A 16,482-nucleotide genomic window follows, 5' to 3' on the forward strand; every position below is an offset into this window, starting at 1 on the left:
CCTGGAGTCCCAGGGGAAAAGGGGAAGCCAGGGCTCTGCGTCCTCGGGCCCCCAGCTCCCCTGTGCGCGGCAGCGGCGGCTGGCGCCGGTCTCCGTGTCCCTAAAAGTATCTGGAGAGAGACGGAGCGCGCCGCGTCCCAGGGTCCCCGGGGAGGGGAAGCACGCGGGGCTGGGCGGGGCACGCCTCCAGCGCGTGTGTCGAGTGGGGGGGGGCGCGATCTCCGCTCCCCGGCGCCCCAGCCCTAACGCACGCCTCCGCTTCCGCGCCCCCCTCCGCAGGCGCGCGCGAGGCGCACTCCCCTCCCTCGGCGGCGCGGGGCGCGCGCCCGGCCCCCTCCTCCTCCTCCCCTCCGCGCCTCTCCGCTCTCCCGGCAGAAAGTTAGCAGCGGGGAAGGAACTCGGGGCTGCAACAGCGCGCGGCGGCGGCGGCAGAGGCTGAGGCAGGAGCCGCGGCGGAGCCGGGGGAGCGGGGGCGCCGCAGACGGAGCAGGTGCAGCCGGCGGGTCCGCGCGCCCCCCTCGGTCCCCTTGCCAGAGGCTGAGGGGGGTGGTGGGGGGGCCGCCCGGACTCCGCGGGAAGAGTGGGGCGGGGGGCCATGCGGCCGGGCTCCTTCCCGGCGCAGCGGGACAGCGGCCAGGGCCGGGGGCGCAGCGGCGTCGCTTCATGCAGCCGGGGCGGCTGGGCAGCGGCGGCGGCGGCGGGGGCGGCGGCTGAAACCATGTCCGGGCAGCGCCGGGGGCCGCCGCCGCCGCCGCCGCGAGCCGGGAGCCGCGATGGCCCCGTGGCCCGCACCTCCTCCGCCTCCGCCTCCGCCTCCACCTCTCGCCGCGCCGCCGCCGCCCGGCGCCTCTGCTAAGGGCCCGCCGGCGCGCAAGCTGCTTTTTATGTGCACCTTGTCCCTGTCCGTCACCTACCTGTGCTACAGCCTCCTGGGCGGCTCGGGCTCCCTGCAGTTCCCCCTGGCGCTGCAGGAGCCGCCGGGCGCCGCCGCCGAGCCCCCGCCGAGCCCGCCGCCGCCCTCGCTGCCGCCTCCCCCCGTGCGCCTCGGCGCCCCCTCGCAGCCGCCCGCGCCGCCGCCGCCGGACAACGCGAGCCGCGGGGAGCCGCCCGAGCCCCCCGAGCAGCCCGCCGCCCCCGGGGCGGACGGCTGGGGGCTGGCGAGCGGCGGCGGCGGGGGCGCCCGGGACGCCTGGCTCCGGACCCCGCTGGCCCCCGGCGAGATGATCACGGCGCAGAGCGCGCTGCTGGAGAGGGAAGCGCAGGAGTCCAGCACCACCGACGAGGAGCTCGCAGGCCGGAGGGCGGCCAACGCGAGCAGCGAGAGGGGCGGCGCCGCCAGCACCCCCGACTATGGGGAGAAGAAGCTGCCACAGGCGCTCATCATCGGGGTCAAGAAAGGAGGGACCCGCGCGCTGCTGGAGGCCATCCGAGTACACCCGGACGTGCGGGCGGTGGGCGTAGAGCCGCACTTCTTCGACAGGAACTACGACAAGGGTCTGGAGTGGTACAGGTAGGACCTCGGGCTCGGCGGGAGGGGACGGACGCACCGCGAGACCCGGAGGGCGAGCTGCCGCTTGCCGGGCCCTTCGCCACCCAGGCACCGCCGTCCCGGGCGCCCTTAGCCACAACCGGGGCTCTGCACCCCAGGCGGGGCTGCTCCGGGCAGGGAGTGGGGGAGCGGCGGAGAGGGCTGGACGCTGGCCAGGGATCACTTTATTTCAGGGCGAGGGGTGGAGGCGTCGCCTTGCCCTGCCTGCCTCGGCTCCTGGTCCGGGGAGGTGCCTTCTGAATCTGCCTCGCTCCAAGCCCGGGAATCCCCAGCCTTCGTGCCCGCGGGGTGTTTCCCAGCCCCGGCTCTGGCGGGGGCTCTGCGCCTCTGTGTTGGGGACGACCGGGGAATGGAGCAGGGTACCTAGATTGATCCAGGGGCTTTGAGATCCCCGGGAATCCCTGCGAATCGCCCTGAAACGCATTTGCGTGGCTGGAATCCAACTTTAGTATTTTCAGGTTAGAGCAAAATGAACCGGGAACGGTTGAGAAAGATGATCTTGGCAAGTTTTGGCTTTCTAGTAAAGACTGAGGATGCCCACATCTCCAGAACTTTCTATCCACCCTTGGCTGAATGAACACCGGGTTGCCTTTGCATTGGGAGCACCAGTCTGTCTACATGACAGTTGGTGCCCTGAGAGTGTTCATGCCCTGCACCCGCGCCCTTTCCAACCCGCACCTCCTTCACAACAGACTGGAGCTTCTCCCTTGTGAAATGTTTACCTCTCCCCTTTTCCACCCTCTGCCAGTGGTGAGGAAAAGGGAGAAGAGAGGAGTAGAAAGTTAGGTGCACGTAACATAAATTAAGAATCTGGCTTTCTTGCCAGCTATAGCATTTAACACAACACTGGTGTAGATGCTCAAATGCAAAACCTCCTTTGCTTCCCCCCCCCCCCTTCCTTCTTTCCTCCCGTTTTATATCTCTCTGGAAAACGGATCTGGATGGCTGGCCCCATCTCGGCTGCATCTCAGTAATTAATTGCAATTGTCAAACAGAAACACCGGCTTTGTCAGCTAAAGTGATGTTATCATCTTAACAGAGCCAATAGGTAAAATAACAAGGATTGCTTCCTGACAAGTCGCCTTCCTGTTGAAGAGTTGTGCTTCCCAAGTTTAAATTACAGCCTGGGAAAGTTTTAGAAATAGCTTAACTTAAAAAAAGAAGATAATAAATGGGTATATTGTGATTGATTTCTTCCACTTTAAAAAAATATGCCTTATGCTTTCAAAGCTTGAGAAAAGTACACTTAGGCATAAACATTCCAGCACATTAAACTGAAACAGCAAATGTGTCTGTTAATGTCTTGTCTGTTTCAACAGCGAGAACTAATTGCAATATTTTAGGAGGCTTCAAACAGCCCCTTCCTATCAAAACATAAAACAGCAAATGCCTAATTTAACTGGAAAATCAGTATTTATAACATCACGAGCCATGGCTTCTAGTTTGCCATTATAATTAAAAAGGTGTTAGAATGACTAGTGCAAAACAGCAAAATAGAGAAAGGGGTATGAGGTCTGGGAGGGCTGCGTTTGGTTGTGGGTATATTCTGGTGTCTGCCTGGGGTAGCTTCGGCCCAACGAGGGAAAGGGTGGCTTTTTCCAATTCTAATTTTAAAGCTGCGTATCTCAGGAGAAGTGTCAAGTGCCCTTTTGGGAGAGAGAGAGGCATAAAGATCACATCTTTTCCAGCATGTGTTTGGGTTGCTTTGCAGCAGCTGTAAATAGAAAAGGGAGTGTTTTATTCAGATGACTTAGAGTTTGATGAAGGATTGCAGGGTGGAATGCGTGTCGGGAGGTCCCGGGGCTGCAGGATTTTCTCAATGAGAGGATAGGAGGTGCCGGATTTTCTTAATGTTCTTTCGTACCGTGGCTGGGGAGAGGAAGGCGTAGACACTGGTATGCTGTGGCTGTGGAAGGAGCCATCCCGGCGTGTGGTACTCCCAGCCATCACTGGTGTGGTATTTGGGGCTGAGCGTGAATATTTGGTACCCATCCGCAGAACTGTTCTACTGAAGACATGTGGGCACTTTCCCTTGATCCCCCCTAGGGAGGAGCCTGCAATTTCTCTATGTGTCCCCCATCCTCTACCCCAGTATGTCCCCCATGGCAGGTCCTTATAGTGCTTAGTGGTGCTGATGTCAAGTGCCGGAGAAGCATCTCCGTAATGCACAGGGTATCATTAGCCACTCCGACCTGGCTGCTGGGAAGTCTTCTAGAAACCCCTTCGGCCCCCTGAGAGTGTGCTAGGGCTGCTTGGATTCCTCTCCAGCCTTTCTGGGGACAGCAGCGCTTTGAGTCTTATTTGTGGGATTTTTATAGGCTCTCTCTTCAGCCTCCTCTCTCTCCCTTGGAGGAAGATGAAGACATCCTCCTTATATTGTAGGGGAGGAAACAGTGGCATCAGTTCACAGCAGTAAGAGAAACCCTCCCTCTTGTGTCCCTGGTCCAAATGCACCTTGTTTTCCTTTTAAGTTTATTTATTTATTTTGAGAAAGACCGAGACAGCCCGAGGCGGGGAGGGAGAGAGAGGATCCCAAGTGGGCTCCTTGCTGCCAGCACAGAGCCTGATATGGGGCTCGAACACTAGAAACCTCGAGATCATGACCTGAGCGGAAACCAAGAGTCGGACAGTTGCATCTTTTAAGTGGTGGCGTCTGTACCTGAATGGTCACGCTTGCTCCCCACCCGCGGCGTGGTCCGTGCACCGGCTCCCGCCGCCTGCCAGACGCGAGGGCCGGAGACTAACCGGAGGTTTTGATTCTCCCCCAACTTGTTTTCTTTCCCTTTTTCTTTGCAGCGCGCTTCCCAGTCGCCTGCTGATTCTGCGCGTGTTGCTGGTGTTTGTGTTCTCAGCCAGAGGGAGAAGACTTTGGGGGCAGCTCTGGGTGGCACTGGTTTGGGCTTCCCTCCTATCCTGGGCTACGCAGCCCTGCGAGTTTTATTTCCTCGGTGTCACACCAGTCATGTCTAAATCCGGGTTTTGCTTTCTCCCATCGCTGTTGATCTAATGTGATTTATTTATTTATTTATTTATTTTTTGTTTTTTTTTAATTTATTTATTTCTAGGAGAGAGAGAGAGACAGCGTGAGCAGGGGAGGGTCAGAGAGAGAGGGAGTGACAGACTCAGAAACAGGCTCCAGGCTCTGAGCCGACAGTCAGCACAGAGCCCGACGCGGGGCTCGAACCCACGAACTGCGAGATCATGACCCAAGCGAAAGTCGGACGCTTAACTGACTAAGCCACCCAGGCGCCCCAATCTAATGTGATTTAAAAACACTTTTGAGATTAGGGCATGTGCATCCGATTTCCGGGAAAGATAGACTAATGGATTAGGATGGGGGTGTTATAAAGCCGGGGAGAAGCACGCCTCACTTGGTGGATTGACACAGGCCAGTGATTAATACGTGGGGGTAGACTCAACCCTCCACGACCCACCCCTCCAAACCAATAACGTAAGAAAGGCAGAGCCACAATGCACCTTTCAGAATGGGCTGATCCGAGCTGTCTGGGCTCAGACCTTCTACTCCTCAAAGAGGCGGGACCTGGTGGCCGTCCGGCCGGCCACGGCAGAACTCCTCAAAGTGACAGGGCTGCCTTGAGGTGCTGCCTCCCTTGTGATTCACAGTGACCGTGATTGCTTTGCTTTGGAAACTGCTCAGCTCCAGGGCCATGGGAAGTGACCCCCCCTTGGTTTCAAGTTGTCTTCGCTGCCGACAGTTAATACTGTCAGCCCCCGGGCTAGGGGAAAATGACTCAGGAAGACGGCTGTCATGGCCAGGCTCGTGCTACCCAGAGGAAAGTGGTCACCACAGCACTGTTTTAACATGGCATCCGGAGAGAGAATGGGGGGGACACCATGACGAAATGCCTGCTACTTATGGCGGCTGGCGCTTTGTACACGCTCTGTCACAGTTGAGTGTGACCGTGAGGGCTGCGAGCTTACAGGTGGCTCCCAGACCAATCACTTGCCCCAGGTTGCTCAGCTGGTCCGCGGTGGAGCTGCCACATCTCTCCAACAACCGGACGCTCCTTTCTTCCTTGAATCCCAGCGCCCCATGTAAAATACCAGCAAGGTGTTTCCCTTCCTCCCTTCATACGTTCAACAGATGTGTAATTATATTCAGCACGTACCTGGTATCGTTGTAAGCACAGGAGGTAAAGAGGTGAAGAAGCACTCGGTGCTCGTGACACCAACATTGTTTGGTGGTGGGGAGGAGAGACGGCAAGCAGCCTTTCTTTTCGCATTTTGAATGTGGCTACTCGAGAATTCAGAATTACTCTCGTGACTCACGCTATCATTTCCACTGGGCAGGGCTCCTATTAGAGCAGCGCTTTTGAAGCTTTAAGTGTGCACGGGTCCCCTGGGATGCTGTTGGCATGCACGGTTTTGATTCAGCGGGTGTGAGGAGGGGCCCGAGAACCTGCACTTCTAACTTGCCAGTTGCCATTGATGCCGCTGATCTCTGGACCTCCCTTTGTGTAGTAGAGGTCTAGAGGGAAATTGGTGTGTGCACACCTGTGTTATTTTAAATCATACGATGGGGGGAACACTTCTCTGTGAGGGTGATGCAAATGAAGAGAGAGTTAAGATCCTGCCATGTAAAGATCTGGGTAGAGAGGTTTCCGGTAAGTGGGGACAGCAGGTGCAAAGGCCCTGAGGTGGAGTCAAGCCTTGTGGCTTTACACAGTGTTCTTTCCTTATTCCCAAAGCACAGTGTTTGCAGCTGGACAAAACTGGGTTCAAAATGTGGTTTTACAACCTACTGGTTGGGTAATTTTGGATAGAGGACTGATTTGACATCACTCAGTTTGTTTATCTGGGAATAATTCCTTCCTTGCAGGGTTGTTGGGAGGAATGAATGAAGTAGTAAAGGTAAATGTGTTTTCTGAAAAAAAAAGTGATTGTCCTAGAGCAGAAATCCAAATGGACCCAATTATTGTTTTTTTTTTTTTTTTTTTAATTTCTCAAATCATTTTGGACTCGTATGTTTTACCTTTGATCACAGCTGTCTTACTATTGACAGAAGAGTCTCTTATTGGGGATGTTTTTGGGAAAAGCTTAATAACGATTGGTTGGCTTTGCAATCTACATCTGCTTGACTTTTTAAACCGCCGGTCACCAACTCAGATACCCGATGAAATAGACCAGGTGGGGGGGAAGCTTGGGGCATATGCCCTTTCTACAGGTCACAGCCACTGCTCTCCGATCCAGCTACCCCCTTCCACGTGCAAACATTACCACATCCTCCACTTGGCAAGAGCAATTGGAAATCCAGGGCTTGGATGTGAAAGCTCTTGGTTTTTAGCATTGGCAAACAGATTAAAATTTCTTAAAAGCGTTGTGTGGGCCAGCATTGTGGGACAAACAAAACCCGTCTGTGGGCTGGATGCAGCCAGCTGGCTACCAGTTTGTGACCTCTGGTTTAGACTCGTTTCAGAAAGTAACTGGCATACCCATACCCTAGGCCGTTGCCAGCATTGTGGCTTACTTGTACTATTTTAGTGTAGATTCCCCGCCCCCCCCCCCCAACGGATTTTGCAACAGCAGGAGGGAAAAACCTCCCAGATATATTGCAGCAATAACAAAAGGAACTGGAAAGAACAGGAACATTGAGGCAGACAAAGGGAGTTCACCAATACATTTCCCTTTTGTTTCCAGTGAACATTTTCTCGAAGGCGGGAAAAGTTTTCAGTTGTTCACTCATTAATCAGGAGTGCTGGTATGTGATCCGTAGAGGTAAATTGCACCTGTAAAATAGATTCGGGTCAGGTGGATTCAGGAAGACCTGAGAGATGGAAAAATTGGGTTCTAGCTTTTGCTCTGCCACGTTACTAGTTTCTGTTGGACCTCAGGTTACTTTGTTCCTTTCTTTCAAAAAATTTTTCTGTTTCTTAGATGAGACTGTATTGTCTCCCTTGGGTCCATTCTCTGAAATACTTTGGTCCGAGAATAGATTTCGGTGTTAGGGTTTTTGGAGGGAGGGATTAGGGTAGAAGCAGCATTTTTCGAAGCGTGTTTTTATGTCCTCTCTGAGCCAGAAGCCACCGTGACTTCCTCGTGTGATCACCAAGCCTCAATTTCTTCATCTGTAGAATGGGCACAATATTACTTACTTCCAAGGGGTTATGCGACGATAAAATAAAGAGTTGGTGATGTAGGAAATTTCGTTCTCCCCTTCTTTCTCTCTCGCTTTCTCTCTTTCTCTCTCCCTCTCCCCCTCCCCTGTGCCTTTCTTCCTTTTCCTGCGTTTCTTTTCTTATTTTTTTCTGACCCATCAGTACTAAAAGTCCTAAAGAGAAAGCTGTAATGCATTTTTCATTTGAATATAGCCTTTTATTTCAAGATTATGTCTGAATGAGGGATTTCAAACCCTGAAGCAGCTCTCAAGTAGTTCTCTAGAGAATAATCAAAACCGGATTCCAGAATTTGGTCTATTGTAACTTGAGCTGAAGGAGAAGAGTCTGATTTCACGAAATATCCACCACCAGAATTCTTCACCAAGGGGCTGGGGTAAGGAAATGGGCCGGCACTCTGGGCTTGCGCTGACATTTTCTTGAAGCTACAGTAAGAATTGATACTGCTTGGCCGGGATAGCTACAGAGGCATTTAGAATGCCAAGGGCATGCTTGCCTTCAGTTTTTCTGCAGAACTGAAAGCAGTAGAGAATGCAGGACTGTTCTAGAAGACCCCGCCAAACTCCCTGGCTTGAGAATTGGTTCCTTTCGCTGGTGGTTTCCAGGTGTCATGCCATGACTTATTTATTTTTATTGTTATTTTTGTAGATCACACCAGGACTTTTAAACTGAGTCAGGAGAGAGGCTTCCAGATTTTAGGTGAATGCGAGATGGCTGGGGAGGTTTAAAGGTTTTGGTTTTGCATAATGGATGATATCTCTGGAGCTGATTGAACCACCGCCCTGTTAAAGTAATCTCTTGATTCCATTGGTTTCTGCGGTTTAACAAGCTCCTCATAACTGTCTGGGGAATTTCAGTCTGAAATTATAATTCACTAAGGGAGCCTTTCAGCCCATCTTGCCATTAATTAAAAGCAGGCGGTTGAATTTTTTTTTGTTTTAATACCCACCAGTTAGGATTGCCTCCCTTTAGAAATTTTTTTCAACCTTTATTTAAGAATGTACAAAGCATATTCATGGGGAAACCAAGCAACGTATGAATTAGACAATATTTTTTTGGTTGCAAGAGATAGAAATTGAACTTAAACTACAGAAAAGGAAATTTATTGGCTTATGTAATTAGGAAGTCCAGGGGGAAATGACTTCAGGAGAAGCTGGATCCAGGAGCTCAAATTATCCCTGGATCTCTGACTCTTTTTTTTTTTTTTTTAATTTTTTTAAATGTTTTTATTTATTTCTAGGAGAGAGAGAGAGACAGCGTGAGCAGGGGAGGGTCAGAGAGAGAGGGAATCACAGACCCTGAAACAGGCTCCAGGCTCTGAGCTGGCAGTCAGCACAGAGCCCGACGCAGGGCTCGAACCCACGAACCGCGAGATCATGACCTAAGCGAAAGTCGGACGCTTAACCGACTAAGCCACCCAGGCGCCCCCTTGGGTCTCTGACTCTTTCCATTCTTTTGTTTTTAAATTAAAAAAAATTTTTTTAAATTGTTTATTCATTTTCTGAGAGAGAGACAGACAGAGAGACAGAGTGTGAGTGGGGGAGGGGCAGAAAGGGAGGGAGACACAGTCCTATGCAGGCTCCAGGCTCCAAGCTGTCAGCACAGAGCCTGATGTGGGGCTCCAACCCATGAAGTGTGAGATCACAAAGAGGTATGAAGTCAGATGCTCATCTGACTGAGCCACCCAGTCGGCCCTCCATTCTTTTTCATTTTCTTTCTTTTTTTTTTTTTTAATGTGTATTTATTTTTTACAGAGAGAGAGAGAGAGAAAGCGAGCTGGGGAAGGACAGAAAGAAAGGGAGACAGAGGATCCAAGGTGGGCTCTCAGCACAGAGCCCTATGTGGGGCTTGAACTCCTGAAGCGTGAGATCATGACCTGAGCAGAAGTCACACTCCTAACGGACTTGGCCACCAGTGTGCCCCCCATCTCATTCCATCCTTTGCCATGGTTTTCTCTACCTTGCTTCATTGTCAGATGGGCCAGATCACCACATTTTCGGCACGTAGATAAGCAGCAACCCCAGACAAACGTATTTTATGCTTATCGATTCTTTTGGAGTCCTGGTTCTTAGCAGCTTCCGTAAGAAATGCGGGAGTGGCCTTTGGCCCGGGTCGGGTCATGAGCCCACTCCTGAGGCGGTCATGGCGCAGGACTCAAATCAGTCCAGGGTGGTGTGGCCGCTTTTTCAGGTTGGGGCGGTGGTGGGAGCGGGGAGGCAGAGCTAGTCCATTGGTTAAACCGCAGAAGCCCTGGAGCGTAGTCACCCATCAGGACCAGGCATTAAGCGCTCTGTTGCTGGAAGTGGGGCCAGTTCAACCACATGCTTGTTAAACATACGAAGAATACAGTCTGGGACAGATGCACGGTCTGTCTGAGTATTTTAACTTAGAAAGAGGTACAGGGGCACCTGGGTGGCTCAGTCAGTTAAGCATCCAACTCTTGATTTCACCTCAGGTCATGATCTCACGGTTTGTGAGTATGAGACCCGTGTCAGGCTCTCCCTCTGTCTCTTTCTGCCCCTCCCCGGCTCTCTCTCTTTCAAAATAAATAAATAAGCTTTAAACATTTTAAATAGGGGCACCTGGGTCACTCAGTTGGTTAAGCGTCTGATTTCGGCTCAGGTCATGATCTCACAGTCCATGAGTTTGAGCCCCATGTGGGGCTCTGTGCTGACAGCTCAGAGCCTGGAGCCTGCTTCAGATTCTGTGTCTCCCTCTCTCTCTTCCCTTCCCCGCTCGCACTCTGTCTCACTCTTCCACACTCTGTCTCACTCTCTCTCAATAAAATAAAATAAAAACATAAAAAAAATTAAAAAATAAAAAAGAAAGAGGTACATAGGGTTAGTCTGGGGAGGTCCAGTGCTCTTCTTATTTTATTCATTCGTTCACTATTTTAACATGTGCTGATTGTCAGCCACGTGCTGAGGTCAAACATGAATCAGTCATGGCCAGTGATCTGAAAGAGCTTCTAGAACAGCAAAATGGACAACTGAATGATTATATTCCAAGGTAAGAAAAGGTCCAGCCAAGTTGGATTTATTCCATGGATAGAAGGATGGTTTGGTCTTAGGCAATCGAACGATGTGATCTACTCTGATCATGAGCAAATGAGAAAGACTCTGTGATTCGCCTTATGGCTGCCAGAAATACAGCTGATAATATTAAATATTTATCCTTGATGTTTGGGACACCGGCTAGTAAAATAGGATGGTCCGCAAAGGTCATCTTTAATGGTGGAACGCCAAAAACATTCCCATTAAATTCTGAACAAGGCCACAGTGCCCATTATTTACTATTATTTACCTGTGTTCAGGAATTTGATAAGATAGTGCACTTGGATGGGAAACAGAACGAGAAAGAGGGAGGTAGAATTATTACCACTTGGCCAGCAGTTTCATCTTTTAATGGAAAACCTAAGAATCCACCCATGAATCTATTAGGAACAATAATGGGATTCATTAAGGGGATTGGGAAGAAAATTACTATGCAAAATCTATAGTTTTCCTATGTGCTACGCCAACCATTTTGAAAATGTAATGAGAGAAAATACTCTATTTATAGAAGCGACCAAAGAGAAGAAGTAACTAGGAATAAATTTAGCAAAAATTGCAAGGGACTTGTACAAACAAAATTTTAATACTTTACCAAGGGGGTGTCAGAGAAGAGAGGACTTCTTTCTCTAGGATGACGTGTCTGTTTTCCTCCATTCTCTCCTGCCTCCATCGCCCCTCCCCTACCCCCTCCTACTCTCTCCCCTCCCCCTCTTCTTTCTTAATGGAATCCCAGAGATGGTCTTTGCTGTAGGGGATGGTTGTAAGAGCGATGTTGATAGACCAACCAGATCGAGGTGAAGCGTGTTTGAAAATCTGTTTGGAAGTCATCTGAAAGTATTGTTTCTATGAACATGGCCCAAATGCTGTATTTTGTATTTAGGTTTCCCTTACTTCCCACATTTTATAAGACCAAAAGAGGATGGTCTTATAAGCGGAGTAACAATTCCTTGCTGGGGAGGGGCTGCTTTAAACCCCAGATTCAAGGATGGTTGGACCGCGCCAAGGCGTGGGTTAACATTCGGATTAGTGTGAGTTAGTAAATGTAGATCCATGAAGCAAAACACAGGATCAGGGATTAGTAACGATTATTTTCAGTGGAAGAGGGAGGTGAGGATTTGGGTGGAAGGTGACAGTGGTGTCGTGGTCATGCACGCTCTGCCCCAAGCACTGGCTTGATTCACGTGGAATCTTGGGAACAGGGTCCTGGCATTACCTGTGTTTTCCAGGTGAGTGATCTAAAGCACAAAGAGGCCAAATGCCTGGCCCAGGATGTGGAGTTGAGCTTCAGACCCAAGGCTTTAGCCCCAAACAGAGAGCATCTCCTTTTACTTGTCCCAAAGCTCTTTTCCCCTGGAAGGGATGTCTTTCCAGCCGGATGGGAGTGAATCCTAATTGCACACCTTTCTCTGCTAGAAAGAGGTCCTTCCGTCCTGGGCCCTTGCTCATTCATTCTTGAGAGACTTTTTTTTTTTTTAAGTTTTATTTATTTATTTTGAGAGAGAGAGAGAGCATACACTAGCAGGGAAGGGGCAGAGAGAGAGAGAGAGAGAGAGAGAATCCCAAGCAGGCTCCACACTGTCAGCTGGAAGCCCAACATGGGGCTCGAACTCATCAACTGTGAGATCATGACCTGAGCTGACACCAAGAGCTGGACTCTTAACGGACTGAGCCACCCGGGTGCCCCTTAAGGGATTTTTTTTCCTGTTTCCTCCTTCTGGAATCCTCTGCCCCCAGACTTTAAACTACCTGTGTCTGCTCATCCTTAAGATGGTGGCTTAGATTCCGCCTCCTCAAAAAGGCATTTCCTAACTATCTAGTTTTTTAAAAAACCTGTTTCTATGTCTGAGCTTGTCCGCTGCTTTATTTTCTTCGCGGCATTAATTACTCTCCCAAATCACCCGAATTACGCATTTCCCTCTTGCTGGAAGGCAAACTACAAAGGCCCAGGGGTCCTGTCCTTTGTTTCCTCCAGATCAACGTGTGGCACACAGTAGGCGCTCTATAGTGATTGCTGACTAAGCCATGATTTTGAATCAATGAACTAATGAATAAAAGGAGCGCCTTCCGTGCGCTGAGTTTTTTCTTGCGAAACTTTAGGCTTCTGAAAAGAAATCACACATGTCTTGGGAACTCTGGCTAAGAATTGTTCTAGGCTCTTTCACAATACTATTTTTGCAAGCCTATTTTTGGGTGCAAGAAAGAAGCCCACTCAACCCAGCTGTGTGGGCTAGACCGTCTCCCCAGAAGTTCCCTACAGCACACAACATTCCCTCCTCTGTGCCTCACAGCAGTCTCACCAAGCAGGTGCTTTCTGACCCCCCCCCCCCCCCCCGGCGACACAGAAGGAGAGTCCAACTTTCGGAAGGGCCAGGGACAGTGTCACGGTCACACAGGCAGGTGTCTGTTCACTGTCACACGTGGCTTTTGGTCTCTGGCCTTTGGAAGTGTCACCGACATGTTTTAGAAGAGTTTGGATTATGTCTGATGGACCGGTAGGTGCCAGGAATGATTCAGGTGATGTTTCTCCAAATGCATGGTCAGAACCACGTAGTTTGCTTCTTCGTAATCAGTTACGCAGAGGCCCTGTGTTGGATGTGCTACTCCCTGAAGGTAGGTACACCCTCCCATTTGCCTCTGGGTTAAGGCGCCACCAGGCTTTAGAAGTCTGGGTGTTCCTGGACTGAGGAAATTGGAGGCAGGCGACCTGAGTGCCCCTGCCCTAGGAGGCTCTGACTCTTTGAAGCCGTGTGAGGTTTTGAAAACAAAAGCTGAATCTGCAGTCAGAAGTCTGGGACTTGAGGCTGTGTCTGCCCTGCTTTATGTGCGTGGACACCTAGTTCACCTCTGAGCCTTTGTTTTCCCATCTCTAAAATGGGAATCACAGCCTCTAAGAACGCCACGGTGATTTGGCAAGGAGAGAACAGTGATGATGTACGGGGATCTGATCTGCGTGGACTATACGAAACGCTAGCTGTTACTACTCTGTGCATGTTTTCATGAATCCCCCCGGGTAATTGTTTTTCTGCAATGTTGCACTCCAGGGAGCCCCTGAAATACAGGACACTCTTCTCATAAACTTAGACTAAGTTTAATTTACAGAAACGGTTGTGTGGCATGGATATACCAAACACTGGCTAGGGCGGACGGCATGGACATCCCAGGAGGGTGCCTGGGTGGCTCAGTCAGTTGAGCATCCTACTTCGGCTCAGAAAATGATCTCATGGTCTGTGGGTTCGAGTCCCACATCGGGCTCTGTGCTGACAGCTCAGAACCTGGAGCCTGCTTCAGATTCTGTGTCTCCGTCTCTCTGCCCCTCCCCTGCTCATGCTCATTCTCTCTCTCTCTCTCTCACAGAAATAAATAAACATTAGGAAAAAAAAAATCCCAGGAATTCCTGGGGACCATCGCTCTGCATTACTTTCCTGACCATCCCCTTTGTATACCGAGAAACCGTAAAAACCTGTATTTAGGGCACATTTGCTTGTTAAGATGGCTCCACAGTTGGTGACCTTTGGAAACACCCAGAAGATTCCCTCTTCCGGTGCACCCTGTCTGCCTTTCCCAGGCTGTGTCACCCTCCCACCCTCTGGCTGCCGGAGGCAACTGCTTTCTGACCACCGGAAAGGTGGGATAAGTCCTCTTCCTAATTTCCGGAACGTGTGAATATGCTAGATTGCGTGGCTGAGGGGACCCACGCTGCAGGTGGAGTTGTCCTTGCTCACAGCTAGCCCTGATGTGGGGATCATCGGGTTCTCCGGATGGGCCAGTGTGATCACAAGGATCCTTTCAAGAGGAGCAGAGAGGCAGAGGGAGAGGACGGTGGGGGGGGGGGGGGGGGGGGGGGGGGGGGGGGGGGGGNGGGGGGGGGGGGGGGGGGGGGGGGGGGGGGGGGGGGGGGGGGGGGGGGGGGGGGGGGGGGGGGGGGGGGGGGGGGGGGGGGGGGGGGGGACAAGGCTCCCAGCCCACTGCTGCTGGCTTTGAAGCTAGAGGAAGGAGCCCTAAGCTGAGGAATTCAGACAGTTTCTAGAAGCAGGGGAAAAGGGGAGGAAATTGATTCTTCCTTAGAGCTTCGAGAAGCAAGGAGCCCTGTTGATTCTTTGATGTTAGCTCCGGGAGACCCACTTCTGACTTCTGACTTCCAGAACTCTTTTTTTTTTTTTTTTTTTTAATGTTTATTTATTTTTGAGAGGAGGGGAGGGGCAAAGAGAGAGGGAGACACAGAATCCGAAGCAGGCTCCAGGCTCTGAGCTGTCAACACAGAGCCCCAGGCGGGGCTCGAACCCATGAACCATGAAATCATGACCTGAGCCGAAGTCGGATGCTGAGCCGACTGAGCCACCTGGGCACCCCCTGACTTCCAGAACTCTTAACCCAGTTGGCCTTTTGTGGTCGTTTGTTACAGCAGTGGGACCCTCTCCTCGGACGTCTCTGATGGCCACCTTGTTTCTTTTCTTTCCTCGCATTTTCTCCCTTTCTGGAATATCATCACCAAGCTTTGGGGCCTGTTAGGTCTCCTGCCAAACAGCCACATAGATGTAAGCACCCACAGGGTCCCTGAAGTAGTTAGGGTTAAAAACAGAAGTGTTGGAACGCAGAGACCTCAACACGCGGTGGCTTAAATACCATCGATAGTTTTTCTCCTGCATCACGAAAGGTGATACTCAACGTTTGTAGCAGTCAGTGCTGCCTGGTGACCGGTCCTGCAGAGGAAGCGCGCGCTGCGAACAGATGGTTCAGGTGTATGTACAGGCTGTATGTGTTTGCACAGCAGTGTGGACTGCCTGGACAGCCGTGCTTCCTGGGGTCATCCGGAGATGCGACTTCTGTTCTGTCTGTCCTGTCCCTCTATCCCTCTGTCCGTTGGCCGGGGAGCTGGTTGAGAGAAGCAGACTCTGAGACCCCATCCCAAGCTTTCTGAAGCCGAATGTGCATTTTTAAAAATGTTTTTTATTTATTTCTGAGAGAGAGAGAGAGAGAGAGAGTGAGTGTGAGCAGGGGAGGGTCAGAGAGAGAGGGAGACACAGAATCCGAAGCAGGCTCCAGGCTCCGAGCTAGCTGTCAGCACAGAGCCCAACACGGGGCTCGAACCCACAAACCGTGAGATCATGACCTGAGCTAAAGTCAGACGCTCAACAAATTGAGCCACCCAGGCACCGCTGAATGTGCATTTTGAGAATACACGTGGGTGATGATTATACACAGGGGTTGAGAACAGGGCTTTGGAGCAGGGATTTTCAACCTCAGCGCTGGTGACACTGTGCACTGGGACCGACTTCACCGTGGGGACTGTATTGGGCATGTGTATGGTGTTTAGCAACCTCTCGGGGCCCTCCCCTCCCCAAGATGCCAGTAGTTAGTCCCTCACCCTCAATTTTAATAGCCACAAATGTCTCCAGACTTGCCCATTGTCCCATGGCCAAAGTGCCTCTGATGGAGAGCCCCCCCCCCCCCGCCTTCCAGGGTTTTCTCTTTCCCACGATCAGAGTCACATCCCAGCCGGTGAGAGAGAGGAAGGAAGTCCAGGAAGGTGTTTCTTCTTGAGCAGACGGGGCAGAAGTGATACCGTAGCTTCCGCTTGCATTCTGGTGGTGAGAGTTTTGTTCCAGGGCCACATCCAGCTGCAAAGTAGTCTGGGGACCATATTGGGTGTCTCTGTGCCCAAGGAGGAGAGAAGGGGTTGGAAGGGGGAAATAAATTGGGTATATATATATAAATATATATATATAAATATATATATATATATATA

General features: G+C 51.3%; 1 protein-coding gene across 1 annotated transcript in view; it reads left to right on the top strand.

The window, feature by feature from the left end:
- Positions 1 to 773: 773 nt before the first annotated feature.
- HS3ST4 (heparan sulfate-glucosamine 3-sulfotransferase 4) overlaps positions 774 to 16,482 on the top strand; it is a 401,491-nt gene continuing 385,782 nt past the window's right edge. Inside the window, exon 1 of the mRNA XM_039234381.1 lies at positions 774 to 1,510. Coding sequence (XP_039090312.1) covers positions 774 to 1,510 — 737 coding nt within the window. The remainder of the gene's footprint in view (positions 1,511 to 16,482) is intronic.

The sequence above is a fragment of the Hyaena hyaena genome, unplaced genomic scaffold (assembly GCF_003009895.1).
Source record: "Hyaena hyaena isolate Hyena2069 unplaced genomic scaffold, ASM300989v1 scaffold_88, whole genome shotgun sequence".
In the NCBI taxonomy this organism is placed as follows: Eukaryota; Metazoa; Chordata; class Mammalia; order Carnivora; family Hyaenidae; genus Hyaena; species Hyaena hyaena.